At 38.9% G+C, this 27,874-nt stretch overlaps 1 protein-coding gene and 1 long non-coding RNA gene across 11 annotated transcripts in view; one reads left to right on the top strand and one right to left on the bottom strand.

Annotated features, from left to right (window-relative positions):
* TJP1 (tight junction protein 1) overlaps positions 1-27,874 on the top strand; it is a 187,966-nt gene that overhangs the window by 1,254 nt on the left and 158,838 nt on the right. For 2 of the 10 annotated variants that reach the window (XM_064157476.1, XM_064157475.1), the window contains exons 1-2: positions 27,007-27,066; positions 27,703-27,863. The exons of 1 other annotated variant lie outside the window; for it this stretch is intronic. In XM_064157476.1, the coding sequence (XP_064013546.1) occupies positions 27,043-27,066; positions 27,703-27,863 (185 nt within the window). In that variant the 5' untranslated portion in view covers positions 27,007-27,042. Of the gene's footprint in view, positions 1-26,803; positions 26,880-27,006; positions 27,067-27,099; positions 27,251-27,702; positions 27,864-27,874 lie in introns of those variants that run through there. 7 more of the 10 variants (XM_064157477.1, XM_064157484.1, XM_064157474.1 and 4 more) reach the window with 7 other exon arrangements.
* Positions 65-27,844, bottom strand: LOC135182902 (uncharacterized). Its single transcript, XR_010305339.1, has 4 exons — positions 27,787-27,844; positions 26,185-26,340; positions 6,030-6,145; positions 65-224 (listed from the first exon to the last, which is right to left on the bottom strand). It is a non-coding gene; the product is annotated as an uncharacterized LOC135182902 (long non-coding RNA).

The raw sequence follows: 27,874 nt of genomic DNA, 5'->3' as shown, positions 1-27,874 counted from the left end.
GGAGTGACTGCAGCTTAAAAAAAATCGTTAGAGAACTAGCAGAAAAATAAGAAGGCTCTCCTGAAGGTAGTCTATGCTGGAAACACTTGATAGCTCTAAAAAAACATAAATCAACCAGATAGCCTAAAATATGACAATATTGGTATTTGCAGAGCCAGGTAGTTGTCTCGCTGTAACATTCCCCCTGATGAAAAAGTATATGGTGTCTTGGTCCTGTGTATACCCTAGAAGAAATAAAAAAGATGCTGGGGCTATGCTCTCCCTGGAGGGTATCAGTGTTAGGTGTGGAAACTGATTCAGCCACAGAAGTCACACAGCTAGAGTGTAATAGTCACCTCTCCCGGGCACAGAATTCAATGAGAAGACACACTGGTGTGCAATAGCACACCATTTACTTCAACACCAGTGTCCTGGGGAAAAAATATACCTCCATACCAGGTTATAAAAAGTGCCAATCTTTCCACACTTTCTGTTGCATGCTGACACTCATCCATTCCACCCAAGAGAAAACTGTAGTAGGCAACTGGCTTACGCCAGTTTTTCTGTAAGTGCCACACTCATGCACTGGAAAGAAAATCTTATACAATCAATGTGGTATTTGTGAAGAGAGTCTCATGTGCTTATAACAACTCATGAAAATGACAACTCCACTTTGAATGAAACTATCACAGTATCACCAAGGTTGGAAGAGACCTCACAGATCATCAAGTCCAACCCTTTACCACAGAGCTCAAGGCTAGACCATGGCACCAAGTGCCACATCCAATCCTGCCTTGAACAGCTCCAGGGACGGTGACTATATAGCTGAAAGCAGAGCAAATGTGCCACCTGCATGTATTTTGCATACACTCATGCATTACAAATCACAGTTGCCAAGTCTCTATCAATATGGCAACCAAGCAGAGGAAAAAAGTACCGTCCACAAATACAGGAGTGCACAACTACAGGATGCATAAAGACAGCTAGGAATACATAGCAGTAGTTAGAAAAGAAGAGATGAGCATAAAGAGAAAATGGAAAATAGCTTTATTTCCATTTTCCCAATGTTTGCAAATATCCTTAGTCATTTGCAAAATACCTTTTCCCAGGGACAGAGAATGTCAGACACCTGGACACTCTAAAGACAATAACTTCTTGCCTCTGAGGTAAATGACAAAATTATAGATAACATTTGTGGGAGCATCATGATGAGCTAGAGTCCTTTTGTAATACAGATGATAACAGGTGGTACACAATGACAGAGCAATTGCAAAGATATGTTTTCATATTTATGTTTATACACATTAACAGAATCTTATCTCTGCAGAATGGATGGTACATGTGTATACTTCACATGTCAGGGAAGAGCAAAATCACCTCAGTGCTAAACAATATAAAATAACTGTTACTTGAGAGTCAGTCAAACATAGCCATTACATAATCAGGCAGTAAAGTACTCTGGGCAAAAAGAAAACTAGATTAAAGATGCAAGAAGTGTGTGGATTCACATTCAATTTGGCATTTAAATGTGAGAGCCCCATCAAAGGTACCCTGCTCTATTTTCACAAATTTCTTGCGAGGCAGCTCCAGGATTTCTGATGAATATCATAAAAATGTGATCTTTAACACATATGAAACTGAACAAGTTGCATATTGTCATTTGGTCTAGGACTTCACAGGGCAAGCAGCTTATCTATAAACACGCTCACAAAGATGCCAGACAGAAGTACTGTATTGCACGTCTTCTGCCAATCAGTGTTAAGGACATGTTCTTGGTCTGGGTTTGGAAAACCAGAAAACATTTGTCCCTGTTTCTGCTTATTCTTAGCTCTGTACTGAGAATCCCAGAAAGACAATCTCTGTTAGAAAAGTGGGTGGAATTATAGCCTTGGTCAGTAATTGCCTGCAAGTGATCTCAAAGTAATTAGTACTGCATTCAACAATTTTTGTTTGTTTTCTTTTACTACTTTCATATATCTCTTAAGTATCATTGGACATCTGATCTGTAAAAATCATGGTGATAACATAAAAGAAACTAGTTCAATATGTTCCTCTAGCTTTTGTCTCCTCCTCCAGCAACAGTTTTTATTCTCTTATTGACTGAGAGCTCCGAGTAACAGTAATAATACATACATGTGTTATTTACCCCTGTATTAAGAAAAGATCAACACAATGTCTGTCAAGTAAGCTTTCAGAATAAGTAATATCCAACTGTGAAAATCAGATACTATTTTTGCAGGTTTTATAACATAAGCCATTTATTTTTACAACGCAGCCAACAAGAGGCTTTAGCACACAGCATTTCCATGTTCATGTCAATGGACTATGTTTATGTGTATACATGCTCTATAGTGCATGTAATTAATTTGATTTTGAAGTCTGCTTTATGGATTTCCCAATTAAAAATGTTGGAATGGCTCAGTTCTATTGCAGAATATACCTTTCTGAATCTATTGGAATTGTATTTTACACCTTTCAAAGAAATCAGTTTTCAACATTTGAAATTCAACATTTTGCACTGAAAAAAAAAAGTGTGACAAAACTTCACTGCTAATTATAAATCCTGTGGGAAGGGAGGCAGTCACTGCTTTCCTTTTGACAATAAAAAATAGCATGTGCAAATCTTGTACACAGCATTTATTCAGGAAGAGATGCAGACTTAAGCCCCAGAATTGGATTTTTACCCTTTATTTGCACAACCATATGTATTGGCATCTGACACTTCTGAACTTTCTTATTAATCTAGGAATTAGAAGGTTTATGGCATTTTGCCATGTGCTTTGTGTTCCTTTACAAACTTGGTAAGAGCACAGGGAATACTATCCAAAAAATAATGTCTTGTATTTTTCTGTAAGATGTCAATTTGATGAGTAGAAATGTAAGTATTATTTAACTTCTTACTCTTTCATCATATAAATATCTGATTATCTGTGTGTTAGACTGAAAAGTTTATGGTCTGCCTAAATAACTTCAACATTTTGTTTTCTAACAAAAAAAAAACCCAAAACACTAAAATTCCAAAATGAGTAAATTCAAAATAATTCAGGATGATGGAGAAGGTCAGGTTTATTGAATGAATGCAGCAAATTGTTCCTCTCTTATTTTCCATGCAATTTGTAAATTAATAACTCAGAACTCCTTAAACTTTTTACTTTAGAGATAGAATTTATTTTGTTTGAAGTGAATACTTAGTAAAATAACAATTGACAACCAAAATCTCAAAACAAGCCATGCTGGATTTAAAACTGCAGAGATTTTTTTCAAGTATCTTCCATCCTCCTCACTTAAAATCACAGGACTCAAAAAGCTGTGTCTGAGAAGAAGCTGGGTGCACAATCCAGTGCAAAAAGCAGCCTTGTTATATTTAGGTTTGCAAGGTCATCCTGTCAGTTACATTATTTATTGGAAACAGAAGGATGTTTTCTCCATCATCAGTCATCATCACCATATCAAGCAGCAACTATGTAGCACTTGGCAGTTAATACTGGAAGTTTAAGATAGCAGCCTCTGATTAAGTCCTGTTTAATTTGGCCACTAGATGGTATTATATCACAGTTGTTTAAAACTTCCTTGGCTACCTGTTTGAAACTGTTGCTGTGAATGATTACTTAGAATTGAAGTAATATAACATCTAGGAGTGATGATTGGACACACACATAAATAAAATACAGGGGATATGGGTAAGAGGTTTAAAAGACTTTCTTGGTTGGACTTGCTAATATCACTTAAAGAGTCTATGTTGCTTACCAATCAGTGCAAACATAACTATGATGTTTCAAAGACACAGTGGCAAATATTGACTTTCCTTCATTACAGGTGGTAAACAAAATGCTCTTTGGAGTCTCTGCTCCCCAGACAGTAAAAGACATCCAAATACACTCCAGCAAAAAGTACAAGCCCAAATATAGAGAGGCAGTGATATTCACACTTCCAGAATTTGCAGGTGATTCCTTGCTGACCTGGAAACATTCATACCCATTTTCCATATGCAAACCCCAAAATTAAGTGCACTCTAGAGGTAAACCGAGCCCATGAACCAAATGAAAAACAATAAACCATTTAAACACTTGAGGTTTATGTGTTTTACTAACTGCTGCTGGTATACTCACTTCCAACAGTTTATATATGGCTTCTTTTTTTGTATCAAGCCAAATAATGTTTTCCACTGAATTTCCACTTCCCTTTTATGTATTTTCTTCACTTAACTGCTCTATTGGGTCCTATTTTATTGGGTCACAAGGTTGTGTACTGTTAAAATTCCTTTGCTCTAAAATAATATTTCTTTGCCCTGATGAATTCCTTTGGCAAAGACTGTTAGAAGGGAATACTTCTGAAATTTATTCTTTCTTACATGTGGATCTTCATGTATCTGACTGTACAAAGGGGCTATGTAACATATCAGTCAAATCAAATCAAATAAGAGGCAAAGGTCATAGGGCTGGACTACATATAGAAAAAAATCCCTCTCCAGAGGACTTCAGTGAATGCAGAACCTTGACAGAAAATGCACAGTCCTCCACTGCAGTGGAGGAAATGACAAATAATCCCCTCACTTCCTTACCAGTGTGTCAGCCACAGATGAACCAGAAGTCACAGATCAGGTTGATTAGCTCTGGCTGGTATGCAGGATCCCATTGCAAGAGACAGAGCATAGTACTGTACTGCAAATGATTCATATGTGTGAAGTTAAGGGACTGCAGCTCTGTGACGCCCCACAGACTCCTGCTGAATACCACGTTCCCCAGCACCATAACCGTGTCCTCTCCCAAACTTTAAACCATGTGAGCACAGTGATAATACAGAGAGAAGTCATCAGTGGAATTTTGCAGGGCATTGATTCTTCTTACCAAATTCAGAAATTGACTGGAAGAAGGTCTTAGCAGTGAGGTGGAAAATTTTGATGAGGATACACTTTTAGTCAGTGTAGGAAGTGTGAGGGTTGAATTAGTGGAACTGTAGATGAGCCTTAAGAATAAGTAACGGAGTAACAAAGTGGCAGAGGAAATGTAGTGTACAAAAAGATGAAATCATGTGCATAGGCTAAAGTGTTCTTGGCTTTATGAAGAAACTGATGAGCTCTGAGCTGCTCGTTACTGCTCAGAAGTGTAAGTTCGGGATCGTGACAGATAGGCAGTTTCATAAAAACAGCAATTCAGTGCATGGCAGCAACTCAAAAACGCACATGTTTGGAATTGGTAGGTAAGGAAAAAGGAACAAAACAGGAAATACAGTTATGGCAGTCTATAATGCCAATGTCACACTTGAATACCACATGCTGTTCCTGAAAATACTACATCAGATCAGAACAAGTTCAGAGAAAGGCAATTAGGAGCAAATGCATGGCACAGAATGGTTTCCATAGGGAAAATAAGTGACCAGGCTGGAATTCTTTATTCTGGAATAGAAAGAGTTTCTGTATGGAGATTAAAAAAATGAAAGGGTGAGAATTAAGGGATCAGATATGCAAGTATGGGAAAACAGGCTGAAGTAGGATACACTAAACTTTGACAGCATCCACTGCTTCTGAAAGGTACCCATGGAGCTATTAGGTCCTGCCTAGTTGTGCTTTGTTCGGTGATGCAACAGGATAAGGAAACAGCTTCACAGTGAGCTGGATCCCACTTGTTTAAATTCCCCTTCTCCCTGATGCAGTGAAAAGCCAGACCAGGCTGCCAGTAGCAGTAAAATGTTGACAAAGAGGTCCTCAAAATTAGAAGGGACTTTTCATTAATTTATTTTTTTTGTTAGTGACTAATTTGTAAGATGAATGAAACCAACCAAGCACTGAGCAGGCTGTTCAGACTAACCAGAGGCTATATCCAAAGACAGAAAGGAGGGCCACTGTACTTTGAGAACATGCAGCAGAATGCACCAGCTAGCAATTTGCAGAAACCACACTTGTAAATGCTAGCAAACACAGTATGTCCCATTCCAAATGAGGTTCAAGAGAATTAGATTTTGATGAACCCATGATGAAAGCACTATTGTGCTTTTTTACCACCTGATGTTTTTATGACACGCATCAACAATAAAAATTAGTATTGACATACCTAACAACTGTCACCGGTTAGCTCTCGGCTTTTGGCAGCACAGCAGTCATGTCAAGGTCACTTTATCCAGTAGCACTGGCTCACTTTACAGGAAGATGCTCATCTCAGTTTGGAACCTGGAACAGATAAGCCATGGCTATAGTCAGCATTAGAAAGAAGTGTAAAGAGAAATGAAAGGTAAGAAAACAAAAGCAAATAAAGACACCAGAAGTGTCTTTCCCAAGTAATTTTTGACTTTTCCATTTTAGAAATAACATAAATCTTCCAGCCTGTTACTGGAATATTGTGCAACTGTTGCCACCTTAGCCATTACCAGATACTGTAGTTCACTGTAGTGTAAGTATAGTAAGTAATACTAAAGTCAAGACTGTTTCTTGCCCTGTTCAGTTCAGGGTAGTAGCATGCATTTTCCTTTATATAAACTGTCACTTCTGCAAACTTCCACCTCTGGTACACAAAATGTAAAATATAACAAGTTCTGAGATACTGTGGATAAGCAAAAGGCACTTCTGAATGAAGTAGCAGTTGCTTATGTAAGCTAACTATACTTACACAGAATTCACTTTTCCATAAAAGATACCCACTGTGGTAACCATTACCATAGCAATGTATTATACATGCATCCTGACATAATATTGCAGGCCTTAAAATATTCAGCACCCAGTTAGCTATTCTCCCTGGAATTCTGCTTGCAACAAAACCACAAAAAGGATGAAGGTAGCTTTTGGCCTTGAAAACAGTTTTTCTCATCTTTGAATTTCCCCAATTTCTGCCTTCTTCTGTTAACTAGTGCAGCCTCAGACTAACTTATTTTTGGCCATTGTTGACTAGGATTGCCCAAAAGATCGCTCTTTGCATCAGAAAGAGTCAGGGTACAGCAGTAATCCAGCTGAATACCATACCTAGGGAGTTGTGATGGGGCTACTACAGGTGTATTAAGCCAACTCTTGCCTATCCAGTGAGCTTTTTTTGTGTTAGTTATGCTTTCAGGGTACATTTTGCACCGGTATAGTAGCCCAGGTACAGACAAGGGAACTGGGCATTACAACTGCCTGTTCAGCTAGCCAGCCAGTATTCTCATTTTGGGATGATTTTTCCCTCCTAGAATGGTCTCCTCATAAAAGTGAGATGGTTTTGGCAAAGATTAATAAAACAGAAGCATCGGTTCTGAGAAGGGCTATGTGTGAGAGAAGGTGGACTTAGTAGTATGAACATCCACTATTACTGTGATGATTGCCACCTGGAATATAGAATCATAGAATCAACCAGGTTGCAAGAGATCTCCAAGATCATCCAGGCCAACCTAGCACCATGCTCTAGCCAGTCAACTAGACCATGGCACTAAGTGCCTCACCCAGTCTTCTCTTGAACACCTCCAGGGATGGTGACTCCACCACCTCCCTGGGCAGCCCATTCCAATGCCAATCACTCTCTCTGTGAAGAAATTCCTCCTAACACCCAGCCTATACTTCCCCTGGCACAACTTGAGACTGTGTCCCCTTGTTCTATTGCTGGTTGCCTGGGAGAAGAGACCAACTCCCACCTGGCTACAGCCTCTCTCATGCAGCAGAATGCACCAGCTAGCACTTTGCAGAATCCATGGTTGTAAATGCTAGCAAACACAGTATGTCTCATTCCAAATGAGGTCCAAGAGAACTAGATTTTGATGAACCAATGATGAAAGCACTATTGTGCTTTTTTACCACCTGATGTTTTTATGACATGCATCAACAATAAAAACTAGTATTGACATACCTAACAACAGCTATGCAAACATTCTTGCAATTATTTAATTTACATTTAAACCAGTCCTTGAGTAACTGATCATAACAAAAACTTTTCAAGGAAGCATACCTTGAAAGACCTGGCTACAGTTAGAAAGATTACCTCTGTGTAAATTTATATATTCTTTGCTACAGTTCTACCCTGGCAGCATTGAATCATGAAACTGAAAATATCTCTTCTGATTGTCTGTTGGCATATGCTCTGCTCTCCTACTGGGAGGAAAATAGCATTAAACTATATATAATAACATCATTTACACCTTTCTGTTATTGCAATACTTCCATAAAGACACAATTAGATTGTAAACAATTCTAAATTAGAATTCATGCCTATCAGTCTCACCTGGAACATCCAGGCACTGGGAACAAAATTACCCAGAAACAAAGATTCAGACTATGGAAAAAGAAATATATTGTTGTTGATTTGTGTATCATTCATATTGTACAGTGTTCTGGAAACTTCTGTGCTGGATGTTGCATGAATAGTCACAGGAATTTCAGCAGAGAGTTTCTAGAGTTCTTGCAGTGAAAGTTTATGTAGGTGTTTACTGTGGAAGATAATGATTTCTCAAGAGGTAGAACATCATATACATAATCACTTAAAGCAGCATTTCAGTCATTCAAATTACTTCTTCCCTACCCCCTGATCTTTTAAGACTGGGCTATAAATAAGAAACTGTACTACCCACAAATCTCTGCATAAAGCAAAGCATTAAACTTAGAATACTTTTTAGGCAAATATATGGACCCTGATGCCCATTCTTCACTACACTGTAAGTGTAATGTTGAACATACATGCACAAAATGACAGTACAGGCACTGCAATCTTCAGGATGTTCTACAAAGCCAGAAGAAATATGACAAATGTAGACACAGGATTATGCATTGATTTTAGAAGGGATCAAATAATTTGTAACCATTGTCCAATCTCAAGATTCACTGAATGAGTTTTGATAAAGCTATACATTATTCTGCACTGGCAATGCAACACTTGTGAAAAGTGGCCAAATAAATGCTCATGACTAGGTCAGAGAGATTATCTTTTACTTACACATTTTCTTTATGGTGCATATGTCACAGCCATGTAAATGATCTCGAATGCTTTGATTCAAGACAATTTCTTTTCACAATAAAGTCTTTAATGATAAATACAAAGATTTTCATCTCCCATTTAACCCTCTTTACTGACATAAGTAATGATTTGGGAAAGAAATCTGAGGATAATAACATTAAAGTTTTGTTGGTTTATGAAAGAGTTCAGCATCAAAAGTAACTTTAGTTTCCCTGCCAGATTGTAAACCCATGCCTAACAGAATAGTGTTGAGAAGAAACATCTCTGAGAAAGAATTTACCCTTAGTAAAATCTAAAGATAAGGCAGCTGTGGTAACGCAGGTAGTGCATCCTAGAGTCTGTAGGGCTGGTGCAGGAAAAGAAGCCCTGCATGGCTTTAGAAGAAGACTAACATCCCCAAAAAGTAGTTAAAAGCACATAAGTGACAATAGTCTACATAGTTGCCAAAATAACTCTGAAGCATTACCTGAAGAATTTCAGAATGCAGTGGATTCTCATCTACTGGTTCTGCCTTCTATCAAAATATATGTCCCACTGTGCCAACCACTCTCATGCCTTTAGTAAGACACAATCAATCAGATATTCCAGGAACAGTTTGCTACTTCAGGTGTATTGGTTCCTATAATTTCCTTTCTCCTCAAGGCTACTTTCTCAACTCCAAATAAAAGGGTCAATCTTGATACACTGATTTGAAGTTTCAATGTGTATCTTAGGATGTTCTTCACAGAGTGATTTGCCTTTGGAATGGGCTGCCCAGGGAAGTGGTGGAGTTGCTGTCCCTGGAGGTGTTCAAGAAAAGACTGGATGAGGCATTTAATGCTGTGGTCTAGTTGATTGGATAGGGCTGGACTGGATGATCTTGGTTGGATAGGTTGGACTGGATAGATAGGTTGGATAGGTTCAACTGAATGATCTTGGAGGTCTCTTCTAACCTGGTTGATTCTATGTCCTTACAAATCACTGATGTTAATATTCTTTTTACCACATTGTATTTAAAAATAAAACAGTAAGGTTGAAATTAGTTATTTAATGTTTAAAAATAAACAATTTTTCCCCCTAGCATGACTGATTTTTATTTTTTTTTAATGATTCAAATACCACAGAATATCTTAAATATGTTTTCTGATAGATCTGGGGCAGCAAATCCCTCCTGGACATTTATCTCTGAAATTACATTGAGAGGAATAAACAGCTGTCGGGAATATAAATGCTAACTCATCAGAATGCTGACTCAGTGCTGTAGGAATCAAAATATGTTCATACACTGCAGAGGTAACATGTCATACACCAACTAGCCATATTTTTTCTTGGACAACCATAAAACCAGTTGAACTAAAATGCTGGAATAAAACTAGGGAATAGAAATCAAATAATAAATAGGGACATTTTCAAGACTCTCGTAAAGGCTTGCTGTATGACTGAAAAAATAGTAAGCATCAACCCCAGGGTTCGTTAATCTGCCACCTTCAGTGGTAACAAACCTACTCTTTAACAAGAAGGATCTCTTGAGTCATCATATGATTAAAGGCCTGCCTCTGCCTTCAATTAATAGAATGTATTGATTTAGTGGAAGCAGGACTAAGCAATGAATGAGCTGGACAACTGTTCTTTAATATCATATTTATGCTAAGACCTAAGAGCCATTGGTATAATTTCATCAGTAAATATGAGCCAGATGCTAGTGACTTTTGGTACTGATATTTCTGAAGTGTAGATTTTTTTTTTCAGGAGAAAATGATTGTATTTTACTAAAATATCTGATGTTCTGCCAAGAGATAGGAGAAGATTTTTTTTTCCTAAGTAAGTTTTGTTCTGGTAATAAATTCTCTTAGGGAAATAACTGCTGTCTAGGCATCATTTCAGGACTTTTATTCCAAACTAAATTTGTCTTTGACACTTTGGGTCAAGTATTTTGACTTCCTTTTTAGCTCTCTGCAGTCTGTGGCAAAGACTTAGGTTCAGTCTGGAGTTTTGTCCAAGGCAGTAATGACCTGGACTGGTAGCTCAGTCTGTTTTTTTCAGTGGAACAATTACCTTACATTAATGCATTTCTTGCTTCATATTCTAAAATTGTATATACATATGAATGTAGTGTATGTATTCCTAAAACCATTTCCATGGTGGCTGATTTTCAATTCCACCTTTATTTACTGATCTGCATCTAACTCTTGTGCCAGACACATCCCCTACAGAATTCAACCTTTATCTTACAGAAGGGTAAGTGCCTAGTCCTCTAGATATACGCTCTGCCACAGGTCCTGCAGAAATGCTGCAAAGAATTTGCTTTTCAGAAGTATGACCCTGGGCATTACTCAGCAATGATGGCTGTCAAAGAGCAAAAGACAGCAAGAAAATGTCTTCTGGAGTATTATATTAAAGAGTCTTTCCACTGAAAACCTCCCCACCCCTCTGCCAAAATAGAATCTAAAAGCAGAAAGTCTTGGGCACTACATAAAATGAAATCTTTCTAAAGCTAAGTGATGATAGAACACAGGTTTATTTCTTACAGAAATCAAAATATCCACAAACATGTAGTAAAGCATAGAGGCATAGACTTCCATTTTTAATCTTGTAACCTCAAGCTTAAATCCCTTTATTCATATTTTAGCTCTTCAAGTAATCAGAATTTCTCAAGCCAGAATCTTTCCAGGCAGCAGAATTCCTCTGCTGGGCTCCCTGATCCTGTAGCATCTTTGTCATGGCTAAGTTATCATGCAGTTTCATAAGGGAGCCCGGGGTTCTGCAAAATCCAATCTAGAGGCATTGTTTTATTGCCCAAGGTAAAGTAGTCTTGTTTTGTAAACTGAGTGAAATTTGCCCTGTACTGGCATGTTAGGCCTTCTGGTCCCAAATCAGCCAGCTGTTACTAATTTGTTATGTAGCTAGCATCTCATTGTGCTGCATGATCTGTGAGCAGATATATATTTTATATATCAATATACTTAATAACCTAGAACATAATAAAATACTCATGCAGATTTTATAGAACAAGACTGTAGATTAAGACTTACCATACCTAATTTCTTTTGGCTCAAGAAATTACTTAGCTGAGCATATTTCTGCATTTAATCTTTGGACATATTTGTTAAAAATCTGTAAAGCAGTGACTAGTTACTTTAAAATCATTACCATCATTTCAATTACTGACTTGTGTTCAGGATCTTTTTTTTCACTTAAGAAACAAAATGGAACTGTACATCACTCTTACTGTTTTGTTGTTTTCTTTATTCTTTTTTTTTTCTTTGCAATAATCTTACATGCAAAGAATAAAAGAAACTCTTTCCTATTATAATCCTAGATACAATGTCTGTGATCTTGCCTCCTGAACATCCTGGTTTATGAAAGATTTGGTGGTTTGGAGATGTGGTTATCTCACCCAGACTTTCACATCTGGCACCAAGATCAGCACAGATAGAAAGAATCTGAAGCAATTTAACCTCTTGCTCTAATTCCAACTTCTGCTGAACAGCCTTTCTTCAGCTGTTCTGCTTGCAAATTAGCTTAGGCTTTCTTATGTCATGGTAGTTCTAATCCGTCTAGTTAAGGACATGTTATCCAGTAGCAGCTTCAGGACAAGATGCTTTAGAATTCAGAGGAAATTACAGGTTTATATGTTTATTTTTTATTAACATCTTTATTTTTAATGTTCTTGTACAGAAATGGGATAGTGAATTATTTCTGAAATGGGCTTTTTACCTTGAGTGGTCCTGCCAAGTAAACCTTAATTTGTCCAGACTTGGCCCACGACTTCTGATTCTGTGCTTTAGCTTTCCTTTTTGTCCTAACAGTAAAGGACTCACTACCAATCTCAGTGAGACTTTAAGAGGTTCATCTTCTCAGAGCTCTGACTGGATTATGCAACTCTCTTCCATCCTCTCTCCTGACTTTCTCCTGCTCCTTTAATTTACCTCTTGCAGTCATGAAACTGTAGAAGGTTCATAAATTTTCCAGGTTTCCTAAACCTTCTGTTGTGAACTTTTTGTGCTGAATTTCACATTCTCTGCATCAAGTTTATTCCCTACCCATTTGGCAGTCTAATCTCTCCTGTGAACATAGACCTTGGGGAATTTTACTCTGCCCAACAGCAGTTAATGACAGTATCTAGTCTCAGCTTCTGGCACTGCTCTTTGGGCTCTGGCGAATGTGGTAATGAAGCCTGATTAAGTACCTTTGGAACTATGCAATAGTTCTGTGTGATAAAAGTAAATATGGAGCATCATAATTTGGGATCAGCTCCTCAAAGCACCTTAGATCTTTCCTTCTTTAAAAGTGACTTGTCTTTAAATCTGTTGAGTCTTTTAAACGGAAATAAGGTTGATTCTCACCTAAAATCTGACACTAGATTTTTTGTGATAGCTCTCTGTATTGAGCAAATAAAACTCCACTTTACATCAGTGTAAACTCTCCAAATAACAGGAATTTTAAAAGTGCCAGTGCCGCAGGATAATAAAACCCTGGCATAAGACATTGATGTCATGGAGAAATGTTAAGCTGTTGCATTAACTAATAACAATTGATGAATTAATCAGTTTGCTTGCTTTTTGTTGCTGCCAGCCTGGTAGACTAAGTTCTCTATCGCTGGCTAGGCTGAGGGTTTTAGTTCTGTCTTATTTGCTTATATGCCTGTTTTTCTTTTGTCTCTTTCCATTCTTGGGTCTTCATAGACATCTCCCTATAAGTGTTATGCTTCTGATAAAGTACAGTGTAAGAACAGCCCCAGTTTCCCTTGGGAGGCATTTGCCCATTCTTTTTATCTGGATCACTTAAAATCTTCAAAGACCAGCTGTACCTGAGTATTAATGCTCTTTCAGAACCATATGTTTCCCTTCCGCATAAAACCCATGTAAGAGGGCCGCTTACATAAAATCTCGCTGCAAAGTATTGCTGCGTGTGCCTTCTGTAAGGGATAAAGGAGAAGGAACAAGCACTAATGCATGATTCTAATCAACCCATGGAAGATATAAGAAATCCCATAGGATATTTTAAAATGCCTAGATCTTTCCCATGCCTTCTTCCAACCCTTCCCTAAAGTACTGGTAAGAGCTGCCTGCAAATAACCCCTTGTCTGTTCAGCTAAGTGGAAACATAGGCAGTGCTTTTAGAAACAGGTGCATTTGCTTATGGCTTGGTGTTACACAGTTGAGAATACTACACAGTGTGCTATCTGCTGCTACGTGCAGCACACAGGACATGATGGTTGCCTGATAAAGGAAAATTAGATTACATCACATCTATCCCACTCTGTGGCATTTTGAAACATACTCTACATATGACTTCTGCCTGTTGACTTCCTATAATTTAGAAAAGCAAATATGCCATCCTTACTAGTAGAGATGCAGACAAATAAAGACAATGGGTAACAGGCAGGCCCAAGAGGATAATTTATATTCCATTTCAAAGCTATTTCCTGGGTTTGTTCATCCCTTCAGTATTTTTCTCCTATTCTTTAAGTGGATTTCCTTAGAATTTTACCAGTAAGTATTACTGAAATATAGGTAAGAGGACACATATACCTTTTACAGCTAAATGTGAAAAAAGGAATAATATCTTTATAATGAACATCTGTAAACCTTGTTCATCCAAAGAGAGCTGAATTACTCATATAAGATTACAGAAAATTGGTGTTTGCCAATTGACAAGAGTACATAAAAACAGTGATAGGTACCAGAGTAACTAGCAGTGTCTGGTAAATACAATGAAGTTATAGAATGAAGGAACAGTATTTGGGGAGAGATGAATTTGCTTACTCCATTGGTTGGCTGTATGTCAAATGCACAGCACAATTTATGAATAACTTCAGTTGCTGCTGCTAAACAAATGGAAGACAGCATTACCACAGTCTGTAGTGGCAGAAGATGAATTTTGTTGGTTTTAGAACACTTCCAACAGACTGCAAAGAAAAATTAACTTCTGATATTGCAGGGGGAAATGTCTGGGAAAAAAAAAGTTTCAGTGCTGGGCCTGCTAAGATGGAGCCTCAGAGCTTATGTGTAGGCAATTTCTTTAGCCAGAAAATATGTGAAGAACAAGAATACAGGTTTGAGGTGTCCTGAAGTAGAACAGGAAAAAATAGTCTCTTCCTGATCCATCCAGTAAAAAAACAATTGAGTTCAAAGGACAAATAGCTGGCTGCTAGAATAAAGTACACTACTGCAATTCAGATAAACAGAATGGGACAAAAGGCAATGAGAGGATGTACTGCAAGTTAGGAGTAAGGGAATAAGTTTAAAATACTGTTATATACCAGAGTCAAAATGATTGTCATTGGTGCATGTTAGGTGTCTTAACCAATAAATGTTATTTGTACAGTTGTACAACAATGCATTTGTAAAGAGAAAAGCAGTGTCTCTCAGACTGTAATTCTCTGTACAGTGAAAGACCTATGGCAAAGAAAATTAAAATTCAACCTTCAGATAACTCTTGTAGCCAGCTCCCCTGGAAATTCATCAGTCTCAAGGCTGGTGTTACTCACCATTACACTGCTTCAGAGAGGCTTGTATAAATTTGAAGATGACAGAAATAGGAATGAGAGTCTATGCATTATATTTAATTTAATCATATTCACTCAGATTCTTAGCTATGACCTTGAATTTAGTTGTATTTGTAATAGAAGTCACCAGAGAGAAGCTGAGCTTCTGGGGCATTAGATTTGTCAAGAGATGTCAGTTATCTGCATCAAGTAGGATGAAAAGTAACGGGGAGATTATACTGGTACTATCCTGATTTTAAATCCATCAAAAGACTGAAATCCCATGCAGTCAGAATAGCATCAGGATGTTTATACAGAACTTTTCTTCCTTGCTACTGGACAACTCTATCCCACTGCTATGCTGGGTGATTTTTCTTAGTGTGTATCCTACCCATTGGAAATTGCTGAGACTGAAGCTGCGTAAAGAGGTTGAAAGTTGTATGCTGGCATGACAGCACCGTGTTGTCAAAAATTACACAATCAATGGGAACTGAAGATATTTAGTACATCACACCATCAGATAAAGTAGCACAGTGCAAAGGCAAAGATGCTTTCAGAAGTTGCAGCAGAAGATAGAATTTAAAAACATACATTACTTAAGATATGTTCACATGAATATAGAGGAAGGCAGGAGCAGAAACTATTTCTGTTCCGTTCAGAGTGTTCCAGGCACAGTAACAGCATTTCATAAACCCCCAAGACAGATGGTACGTGCATAATAAGATAACTAGAAACTTATCTATTGTAAGGAGTGAATCCAATGCAGTATGACCCATCATAAGCTTTGGCTTTAGGTTCACAGGAAACCTTCCCTCTAAATAGTTGCAGAGCTTGTGATTTATTGCTGCTGTCACAATGATGTGCACAGATCACCAGACTGAATGTGTTTTGCAGTGACTACTTGCAAGTGCTGGTATTTTTGCTTTGTTCCTACAAACATTATGTCTTCTGTCTTCAACAGAGATCCATGTGCTTTCTTTTAGTGTCATTGTATTTCAGTATGCTTTCAAACTGCCAGCAGTGCAAAAGAGTATCTCCAGCCACAGCCAGGTCACTGACAATAAGTGAAACATCATCACTTTTGGCTACATAAGCAGACATGAAACTTGAGTTGATTATTTCCATTGGAATATTGACTTCTATTTATTTGTTTGGGTATTTAGGAACCACTTTATTCATTCTATTTGCTTGTCACTATTGTCCAGGTAAAGTTTTGGAGAAGGAATATCACACTAGATTTGTGTGAGATATCAGCTGATTTTCTTCAGCGCTACTGAGCTTCTGTAGCATTTCTGTCTTCACCTGGGAGCAAGACCAATGCTCTAGATGCTTTAACAGTTGTCTTGAAGATAAGTGCAGTGGGTTAGAGAGTGCCTTTCCTCATTATTCATTAAGTAATGGTCTTTTTTGCGTGTGTTCTGGTGTTCAAATCTCAGTAGTGGTGCAGATGGCTGAGGAAGAGTCTGCAATGCTGCAGTAAAATGAATGGATTTGCAGAGATGTTTAGGATGCCAGGAAGGATGTCTATTGAGGCCTCTTTTTGCTAATTTCTAAATCTGTCCTTTGTACATTATTAAGGATTTTTTTCAGAATCAAAAGTAGGGTTCTTTAACTAAAACTGAAATAGTAAACCCCAGAGCTTTATTTTCATTTGAATTGCATCTCTTGCTCCTCCAAAGAGTGGAGAGCCAATGAATAGCTCCCAAATATACACAGTGCTGAGTAAGAACCAGACAGTTTTGTAACTGCTTGGGTGCTCTTCACATGCAGATGGTAGGTAAATTGCTTGGTTGGCAAGAGAGCAAGTGAGCTCTGAAACCTGATAATGTGTAGTGAGATAAAAGTAAAAGGTGTAGGCTATACTGAGAGGAGTAATTACACTGTAACTGTTAGGGCAGTGTAAGCTGGTATTGTAGCAATGCAGATCACAACATGACAGATCTCAGGACAGATACCATCCAGGACGGCTCCACGAAAACACTCAGTAGAAATACTATTTCCAAAACTCACCAAAATGGGTGGGTTAAACTATGCACCCAGACATGGTATAAAATGAAAACTTCAGTATGACCTTGCTATTTTATAGCACCGGAGTACATACAACCCTAACAGGGTCTTGCTTTTTCATTGCAAAAATGTTAAAAACCAGTAATGGGCAAGCAGAGGACAAGGCCAGAGAGTGTATTAAAATATAACTTCATTTAATATCTTTTGCTGATTAATTTTTAGAACATATTGGGAAGTAGAAATACTTCAGTATTAGAGAGCACTAAGGTGATCACCAAGTTAGATGAATAAAATCTTGCACTATCCTATTGTACATATTTCTGTTATCTTAATGTCTAAACACAAGCAAGAGAAGTGGAACCGATCAGAAAAATGTTATATAAACTGTCACAAGAGCAAAAAAAAAGTGATCTAAGTCTGTTTCTTTTACCAGACAAAATCTTACTAGTGAATTATTTACCTTATTCTTCTGCTTAAAATCAGCTAACCAAAATACACCACACCTAAAACTCAAACCCAAAACTTGGTGCACTGTGTTAAGGGAAGAACAGAAAGTTGTTTAATTTCCCCTTTATTCCCTTTGCTATGCATGTATTTTCTCCAGGATGTAAGACCTTATGCAACTTGATAGTGTAACATCAGGAATGCCATAAAGGCAGTTTTATTTTTATACTGAGGCAATTAAAAAAAACCATTGGTCTACTCACAGCAAATCTGGAGCCAGCTCATCTACGCCAAAAGTAGCAATAACTGCAGTATATAAGAGAAGCTAGAATTGATTGTGTCTTTTAAGCAGAGGACAGAAAATTGCTTGATATAAAAATCTGGTTTGGAGCAAGATTGTTGATCTACATTTGAGTTTTTATCATTTATAAATAACTTACTGGAGACTGGAAAAGTTTTGACACCAGTTATGAAAAGGACTCTAAATCACATATGTAGTCAATGAAGTAAAAAAACGCATGTCTGATAGTCAAAAATGCCTGTGTCTGGAATGAACAGATCTGTTCTGCATTTTATATTAGATAGTCTTCAAAGAAACCAAAGTAAAAGAATGTTTTATATGCTTTATATCCATATTCCTGAAAGAATGCGGTCCAGTTGTTGATTATTTTACTAAAAAAGTTAATATTTTTTATCATACTCTTTTGTTAACAATATTTTGTATAAATCAGGCCAATGTTTTCAAAGTTGAACAGGAATTTGGGATACCCAATCAGACATATGACATGTCTGAAATTAAGCTCTCAGAAACTGAAACATATTTTAAGCTTTGGCTTTTTTATATCTCTCATACACACACTTACATAATGGGAGGGCTTTAGCTCCCTGAAATGTTATAAATGCTACCTTTGCTGTTCTCTTAAAAATTAAAATGTGACTAAAAGACTGTATCTTGCAGGTTCTTGACATCATGAAGAGCTTCTGTTCTTGAAAACAGCCATATTGGTTTTCAGAGAATGTTATAGGTGCAAACTGTAACCCACTACCCTAATCTGGATCTAACCAAATGTCTCCAATAGGCTAAGAAACCATGTCACTAGGGCAAGAAATGAGATAATCACTGATGAAAGCAAAAGCAACATTGTCAGAACCAATTCTTCAACCTGTTGTGTTCATGCAAATTCTTTCACCAGGTGTAATCTCAGATACTCACTAAAGTAGTTCCCTGCAGCATCAGGGCTTTTGTTATTAGGTTTAGCTATCAGTTTTGGTTAGGTTTTCATTTTTTTAACCTGATAGGTTTACTGTGTTTATCTTAAGTTTTATGATCTACTAGGTTGTTACAACATATATAATATCATAATGTATATAATAATATAATATCAGTATAATCACTTGGGAAACAGATCTGCAATGTGCACCAAAACTTCATTTAGGTTCCCCTGCACCGAAATTACAGGAACATTTAATATATATTGCTACTGATAAATATTGAGCACTTCTATGCTTAAAACCATAAATGAAAAATTAATTTTTTCATCCACATTATAGAAGTCTTGTGTATAATTATTTTATCATTTATACTCCTTATCTTCTATTCAGACAGGGCAATGAAATGAGTGGCTTATAGTTCTTTTGACTTTTTTCTGTTTGCATTTAGTTCCACTTCTCTCAGTCTCAGACAAGAGGAATACTTGACTATTACAAGCCCTTCTGGATTGAATTGTTTGAGTACAGCTGTGTCAAAAAAAATAATAAAATCAGGCTTAATATGATTTAAAAAAATAATTAGCATATACAATATTCCTGTATTGAACTCCACTAATATTTTTGTGTTCTTTTCATAGCAGATTACTGTATACTTGCATCTAATTATAGTAAATCCTATTACATTAATTTTCATTATACTGGTAATCTGATTAAAATAGTATACAGCTGACAGCCATACATATTGTAATAAGTACAGCTTCCTTCCTGTAAGTGAAAAATGGTTTTCATATTTCTAGTAAGTGTGCAAATATACAACTAGACACGTAAAGCAGTCTTCAGCTTGGATTCTGCACAATTTCAATGCATTCATGAAACATCCAGCTAGCCTTCAGGCTGTGTAAGTCATGGATGTGGAAACATTCCTAGCAGCATCTGAGAAAATATATTAGTGAAGCTAAATAAGGGTCTGAATTACTACTAATAAAAAAAAATATGAGGCATGCATTTAAATTTTGGCAGGAGGTGCTACTTAAATTTTAGTAATACTCTCTCTCATTTTGGTCTATTTGTCCTGATGTGTACAGCTAGCATGCTGTACAGAACTCACTAGTCAACTGAAAAAATAATGTAGAGGAGACATAAGGAAGTAGTCTTTCTAGGCAACTGAGTACCATCTTATGAATTGGTTCTCATTCCCAATTTTTCACAGTGCTTCGGTAACTCATCTGCCACAACAGTTCAGATATACTTTTTTTTTCCCCTCAGCCTCCAATATCCTAAATGTTAGTTTTTCAGAATTCCACACCCTTGCTTCAAGGAATCATTATCTCCTGCTTTTCACAGCCTTGCCTTCTCTTTTAAATATTGTGCTTGGAGGCTTCCCCATCAGGCATAACATCTGAAAATGAAAGCTACTAGCGACTCTACATCCCAGAATGATAGCAAGGTCTGGTCACACCTCACCTCAGAGTTACATACTCCCACAGGTCTAACAATACATAGTTAACAAGACTAATTAATTTGATCATTGTATACTGAGATTGTGATGTGTTACAGATAGCAGTCTATTTCTTAGCATTTTTTTCTGGGAAGTGATGTTACTTAAGCTTCTTTTCCTTTTGCATCTCACATTGAAATTGTATGCTTGGTGATTTCTCCCCTCCAGTAGTTTTCTACATGAATAAGCTATATCAGGGAGCACTAATGGTATTCATGCATATGCTTATTTTTTTCTACATTAAGCTTATTTTATCTTGTGAGAGGGCCATGCTTGTCAGGATTAATGTGATATTTGAATAATCTTTTTTTTTTAAGAGTAAAATCTTACAAGTTTGCAAGAAACGAGTACATACAAAATTATCAGATAATGGCAGTGCAAGTACACTTTATTCTAGCCTGAGTTCTTCAACAGGATTCTTGCTTTTGCAGAAATAGTATAAAGCGGCTCTACCTCAGACCACCTGACAGAATAGCACTAACACTACTTGTACAGGAAGCCATTACTAAATATCCCTGAATGCAGTGGAACTGGGATACTTGCTAGCAAGTTTCTTGTATGTCTGTCAATTGCTTCATACAGCAAACCCTTTCTTCATGACAATCCATAGATAAATAAAAGTTATTTATTCCATGAAGAAGCAAATTTATTTACCTCTTTTTATTTTGACAACTAAATTAATGACCAGAAAAAGATGTTTCAGAAAATGCAAGTTAGTAGTAACTGTCAGTTTATTACTCTACCTGTTTAGACTCAATAGATTTCTGGCAGCAATCAACTTAGCCTCTCACAAGGACATTTCAAAGGAATGTGAAAACTTCTCCTTTTGTAGACTGTCAATGGTGCAGTAAAGTGCAATAGGAAAATTCTTGAGTGGTTTTCTTTCTGTTTATTGGTTTTTTTTCCTTTCTTTTCTCTTTTCCCCTACTGATGATGTATGCATTTTTGTATCTTCACATAACATGGAGTGTATGAAAGAAACTGGTAATTGACCAGAAAAAGTACTCCTTTTATATACAATATATACATTCATGTGGGAATAGAAAAGCCCTCACACAGAAAAAGCCACAGAATTTTGTGTTGTAGATGCATAGATAGAAAACACACAAGCACATAGTTGTTTGTTTCTTTCGAGGAGACAGAAAATAACCCCTAGAGTCACTGCATCTGACATAGTTGTAGATTCTAATTAACTCTTGGCTTTGACAGGTATGGTCCCTTTCCTTGTCTTTATGGAAAGAAAACAACTCCAAGCAGCGCTACAAGCTGGGGACAGAGTGGCTGGAAAGCAGCCATGAGGAAAGGGACCTGGGGGTACTGATAGATAGTAGGCTGAAGATGAGCCAGTAGTGTGCCCAGGTGGCCAAGAGAGCCAATGGCATCCTGGCCTGCATTAGGAACAGTGTGGCCAGTAGGACAAGGGAGGTTATTCTTCCCCTGTACTCAGCACTGGTCAGGCCACACCTTGAGTACTGTGTCCAGTTCTGGGCTCCTCAATTCAAGAGAGATGTTGAGGTGCTGGAATGTGTCCAGAGAAGGGCGACAAAGCTGGTGAGGGGCCTGGAACACAAGCCCTATGAGGAGAGGCTGAGGGAGATGGGGTTGTTTAGCCTGGAGAAGAGGAGGCTCAGGGGTGATCTTATTACTGTCTACAACTACCTGAAGGGGCATTGTAGCCAGGTAGGGGGTGGCCTCTTTTCCCAGGCAACCAGCAACAGAACAAGGGGACACAGTCTCAAGTTGTGCCAGGGAAAGTATAGGCTGGACACTAGGAAGAAGTTCTTCACAGAGAGAGTGATTTCCCATTGGAATGGGCTGCCCAGGGAGGTGGTGGAGGCACCGTCCCTGGAGGTGTTCAAGAAAAGCCTGGATGAGGCACTTAGTGCCATGGTCTAGTTGCCTGGCTAGGGCTGGGGGACAGGTTGGACTGGATGATCTTGGAGGTCTCTTCCAACCTGGTTGATTCTGTGATTCTGTGAGAAGGGGAGATGGATGAATTTCACACATGACAGGCTGAAATGTCAAAAAAGTCTGTTTCAGTACATTTCTTGCCTGAAGGATCTGCATTAATGCTCTCAGTTAACATATATTTATTATTATTATTATTATTATTATTATTATGGACTGAACAAATTAATAGAATAAAATACTATTAATAAGTACTGCAGAAAAAAATTCTGGTTTAGTAAACAAGAAGATTTAGATTAAATTAAGAGTAGAGATGGAGATCAGTCAGCTAATGTCATGTTTTAATGCCAGGGTTGTATCAGTCTCTGGAATGCTGCCACTTTACCAACTGAACCGTGTAATAAAAAGTTCTCAAATCATATTAAATACCATGGAAGCATAGAATATGACATGTGTATCAGGATTTTTTTTACCAACCACAGAATCATACAATTGTTTCAGTTGGAAAAGATCTCTAAGATCATAGAGTCTAACCATTGACAAAACACCACTGTGGGCATGTCCCAAAGTGCCATCTCTACATGTTTTTAAACACCTCCATTGACAAAGAACCCCAACACCTCCGTGGGCAGCCTGTTGCAATTTCTGACCACTCTGTCAGTAAAGAAACCCTGGTGCAACTTGAGAGGCCATTTCCTCTCATTCTATCTCTTGATACTAAAGAGAAGAGATTGACCACCTTTCAAGGAGTTGTAGAGAGCAATGGCATCTCCTCTCAGACTCCACTTCTCTAGACTAATCAATGCAAGTTTCCTCAGTTATTCCTCATAAGACTTGTTCTTCAAACCCTTCCTCAGCTTCATTGCCCTACTCCAGCAACTCAATGTCCTTCTTGTATTGAGGGGCCCAAAACTGAACCCAGTATTCAAAGTGCAGCCTCACCAGTGCTGAGAACAGGGGCATGACCACTTCCCTACTCTTGCTGGCCACACTACTTCTGATACAGGCCAGGATGCTGTTGGCCACTTGATCAATTGCAATCATTGGAGTAAAATTCAGTAAAGGGGAACAGGTATATCCTAGGAATGAACAAAATGTTGATTTTTCAGCATACACAGTAGCACAGTATGGGGTACTGCATGAAAAGCCTCTTTTATATGCAGAGTAAAGCTAAAAAAAAAAGGCTATTCTAAAATGCAAATAAAAGATGCTATTTATCATGCCATAAAAACAGCAACAAGTTTAGTGTTTGCCTCAGTTCTAATACAATTGCGACAACCTAAAAATGAATGCAATCGAAAACTTTAAACGTGTCATTAAGGCCTAATCTATCCTCAGAAAGCTGCTGATGCAGCCTTGCAGTACTATACTATTTATTCTGGTAAGACTTTTTTTTTGGTCAGACACTGTAGCTTATATAGGTTTGCTTAACAAAATACAGTACTTCAGCAAAAAAAAAAAAAGAGAATTTTTGCTTTTTCACCAGCACAGCTATATCAGTTAGATGTGTGGTTTCTTTTTCCTTTCATTACTGGAAAAAACTACATTACCTGAAATAACTTAAACATAGTCAAGACTTTTAAAGGTACACTTCTGTAATGTCTCTAAAAAGCTTTCTTAGTCAGACCTAAATTTCTCCTCCTCCTGTGAGCTCAGTCAATTCTGAGTGATGCAGGTGAGAGTTTGTAAAAGATGGCACCTAGGGACAGCTGGCACTAGAGAAATGCATGAAGGGCTAATGATAAAGCAAAGCAAGATAAGGTTCCAAAAATCCCCATTCTAGAGACAGGCTTACTGAAATAAAATCCAAAAACCAGCAGAAGTAGATAATGCTGTAAAATCTTGCTTTGTGCTACCTAGAATCTAATATATATTCTAACAATATCAATAAAAAGTAAGAGGCACAACTTAGGATGAAAATAGCTTTACATAACAATTACACTCCCTTAGCTGCTGATTGGAGCTCCAAAGTACAACTGCCTCAGAGACATCCTCTAAGCTGCACCCAGTTAGTCTCCCGTTGCTGGCAATAGCCTGCATTCCACTTAGAAACAAGGCAAGGGCAAGATTAAATCACATACACTGCATTCAACCCCACCTTCTCAGAGTCCCTCCATCTATCTTCTAGATACATCGCTGTCCTAGTACAGATAAATATAAGTGGAGTTTGTCCCAACCACTGTCTGTTCAAGTGCAGAAGTCCTACATAATATTTTAACTGTCTGAAAGATCAGTCTGTTCTTCTGAGACATTGGGAGATTATCCTGGGGACAGGATTTGGAAGGCACAGAGGCATCACAGACTGTAAGCAACAGATAGATTGTAGAGCTTGTTCTGAGGTAAAGTCTACAGTTAAGTTACCTAGATAGATAAAATTAAGGAATTACCGTGGTTCTGCTTGCTTTTATACTGAAAAAACTAAAAAAAACTAGATAACCCCAAAGTAACCTAAGAGGAGTTAAACTGGTTTTTAAAATGCACAATAGGTTAAAAAAATCTAAGCATCTTTCAGTTTTCTGTAGTGAAGGAGAATCTATTTTGTCAGACAGAATGAGTTTGCATTGAGAACAGCAAATAGGATCAGACTGCTTTTCTGGCAGGGATATCCACTGTATAAATTTTGGCCTTAGCTCAGCTTCTTCGGGGTTCATCAGTTTTTAAAATAAAATTTGTTTCCTCTATGTCCTCAGATTGTCTTACCTGTGAAATGTCTGTCACTACAACCAGATTAAGACTAGACTTTTCAGAATTTCTATGCAAGGATAACATCTATTTTTCTGACAGATGTAACATTCAAACTGAAATGTGACATTCAACCAGTCTCATCATTCTTTTAGCCAGTATTTCCTGTCATTTCAAGATGTAAATTATTTTCTTAATAGGCTTGCACAAGTGTAAATGCATATTCAAACTGCAATGTATCTAGCACTCTACTGCTGGTGAGAATAAGAAAAAACAGCCCACACTCACTTTCTTATAACATGCATAGGCGACGAGATTTTTTAGTCAGCTATGATGGCAAGACACACATAAGGAAAAAGCAATGTACTGGTTTAACAGTTTTTGCTTTTAAGGCAAAGTAAGATCTGTACAGATTTCCAAACTAATTTGAAGTGGTCTACAGAAGATACAGACTTTTCAGGTAGTTTACTACTAGCACTGTTTAATTCCTCCTCCTTAACCTTCGTAATAATTTTAAATCAGCCATCCCTCACCGCTTTTAACACTTGATCTCTCCAAAAGCAAAGAACTCATTAACAGTTATCTTGAGGGCTGCAGATGGACAAACTTACACTGGACCTTGAGTATCCATCTAAATTTTAAAAACAATTTGTGATACAGAACTTCAGGACATTTGTACACAGTTTTTGGCTGCAAAGGCAAACATATCAATTTAATTAACTAAAGTAATACAACTATTGTGTTCAAGTCTTTGCTCTTATAAGTAATATATGTATATTCCCTGCTTCCTGTGAATGAACAGGCTTAGGTGGAATGCAGCCTGCTACATTTTCGAGGTGTGTATTGCACACACATAAAAGAAGAAAAGTAATCACTGAAATGCTTACCTCTGCACCACAAAACAACAATACCTTTCACAGTCTTTTTCCTAGCTGACAGTGCCACCTTAGGACTTCAACTCTGGGTATGTGATGCAATTGATACTATTTATATTTTAACATCTTAAAGAAAAGTTCTCATTTCGGCATAGAATTGTTCATATCCGCATCCATCAAAATACCTATGTACTTAAAAAAGGGTACCTGTAGCCAAAGTATTTCCCACTGCTACTGATCAACGTGTCAGTGTTCTCTGCAGGAACGTCTGCTGAGGAGGGTCTCTGATTGTATTGTACCATGTTTTTTAAGTTCCAAAAGCACTTGCCAAACACCACTGTCTTCTGGACATCAGGGCAGAGGCTGAGGAAGGCACAAGGCACATTAAAGTTGCAATGATAACTGTCACATCTGAGGCCATTATAATAGTGATGCATTCAGCTAGCTGATTTTGCTAAAATAGGTGGGCACCCCTTTAGAAATAACTTTTAACTTTTAATCTGACTTAATCACTTTCCGATTTTCAAACACACTTTGGGTGCCTTCCTCACATGAGAGGAAAAAAAAAAGAGGTTGTCTTCTCTCCCCTGTGGCCTCACCAGGCTTTTTAGGGGCGATTCCTCCTGCCTGCGCTGGGGGTGCCGCGGCGGGAGCTGCCCTCCTACAGCCTCTCATGAAGGAGGCTTGGCGGGAAGCGCCGGTTCTGCAGCAGCGCCGTCCCGCCCGCCTCCGCATCCCATCTCACCCTCACCTTCACCTTTAACCTCAAGTCACCCTCACCTTAACTCACACCTCCCCCCCCCGCTTCGCCCTCACCGCCTCTACAGGGCCTCCTCTGCAGGTGGTGAGGCGTTTGCCTCTGCTGTTCAGTTACCGCTAACCCGCAACCCACGCTGCCGAGGGTGCGGGGGGGAGATGATTTAAATATCACCGGGCTAGTCTAGGCGCTAATGGGATTAATGGGGAGGCCAGCGAGACAGCGGGGAGAGGGCACCGCTGCGCGGCAGCCGGGCTGCGGCATGGCGCCCCTCTGATGGCGGGAGGGCAGAGCCGCAGCTGCGCCACATGGGCGGGGAGGGGATACCCCAGGTAGCTGGGGAGGGGAGCAAAGCGAGAGCGCGTCGGTAACGGGCAGGAATGACTAGGAAAGCCCACTTAACCGGGGGGAAGGCGAGGAGCGGCCCGGCCTTTGGGGCGAGGGAGCAAAGGGGGAGGGCGAGACCCCACCGAGGGCCTAGCGAGGGCAGGAGGCGGCAGCCAGGAGACAGCCCAGGTGAGGAGGAGGCAGTGGGGACAGGTGCGGGCAGCGCCACAAGGCGCGGAGGAGGGGGAGCCCCGCAGCAAGTTGGAGGCACGGCGGGGGAGAGGAAAGGCGCAGCAGCCATTCGGGGGGAAGAGCGCGGGCTGTGGGGGGCTGAGAAAAAGGGAGTGCGACAACGGGAGGAGGAGGAGAGGAGCCTGGGCCCAGGGGAGGGCAGAGCGCAGGAGCGCGGTGGGAGGCGGAGGAGAGCGTCAGCTGGAGCAGGGATAGCGGGAGCGCGGCGGGAGGTGGAGGAGGAGAGCGTCAGCTGGGGGCAGAGATAGAGGGAGTGCGGCAGGAGGAGGAGGAGAGCGTGAGCCGGGGGGGCAGAGAGAGAGGGAGCGCGGCAGGAGGAGGAGGAGGGGAAGAAGCGCGACGCAGGGACGGCAGATGCCTGGAAATAAAAATTTGATGATTGCATGCAGCGGCTGGAGAGACTCTGTCGGTGGCGGCGGCGGGGACGAGGCAGGGACAGGGGGGGCGACGGCAAAATGAAGTATCAGAAATACCTGACTGTCTTGCAGATGGCCATAGGGGTGACCGCCTCCAACAGGGGCAGTCTGATGCCCTTAAAGAGGAAGCTGTGGTGAGTAGGCA

Source organism: Pogoniulus pusillus, chromosome 17 (genome assembly GCF_015220805.1).
Source record: "Pogoniulus pusillus isolate bPogPus1 chromosome 17, bPogPus1.pri, whole genome shotgun sequence".
Taxonomy (NCBI): domain Eukaryota; kingdom Metazoa; phylum Chordata; class Aves; order Piciformes; family Lybiidae; genus Pogoniulus; species Pogoniulus pusillus.
This window is presented reverse-complemented; position numbering and strand designations above follow the sequence as displayed.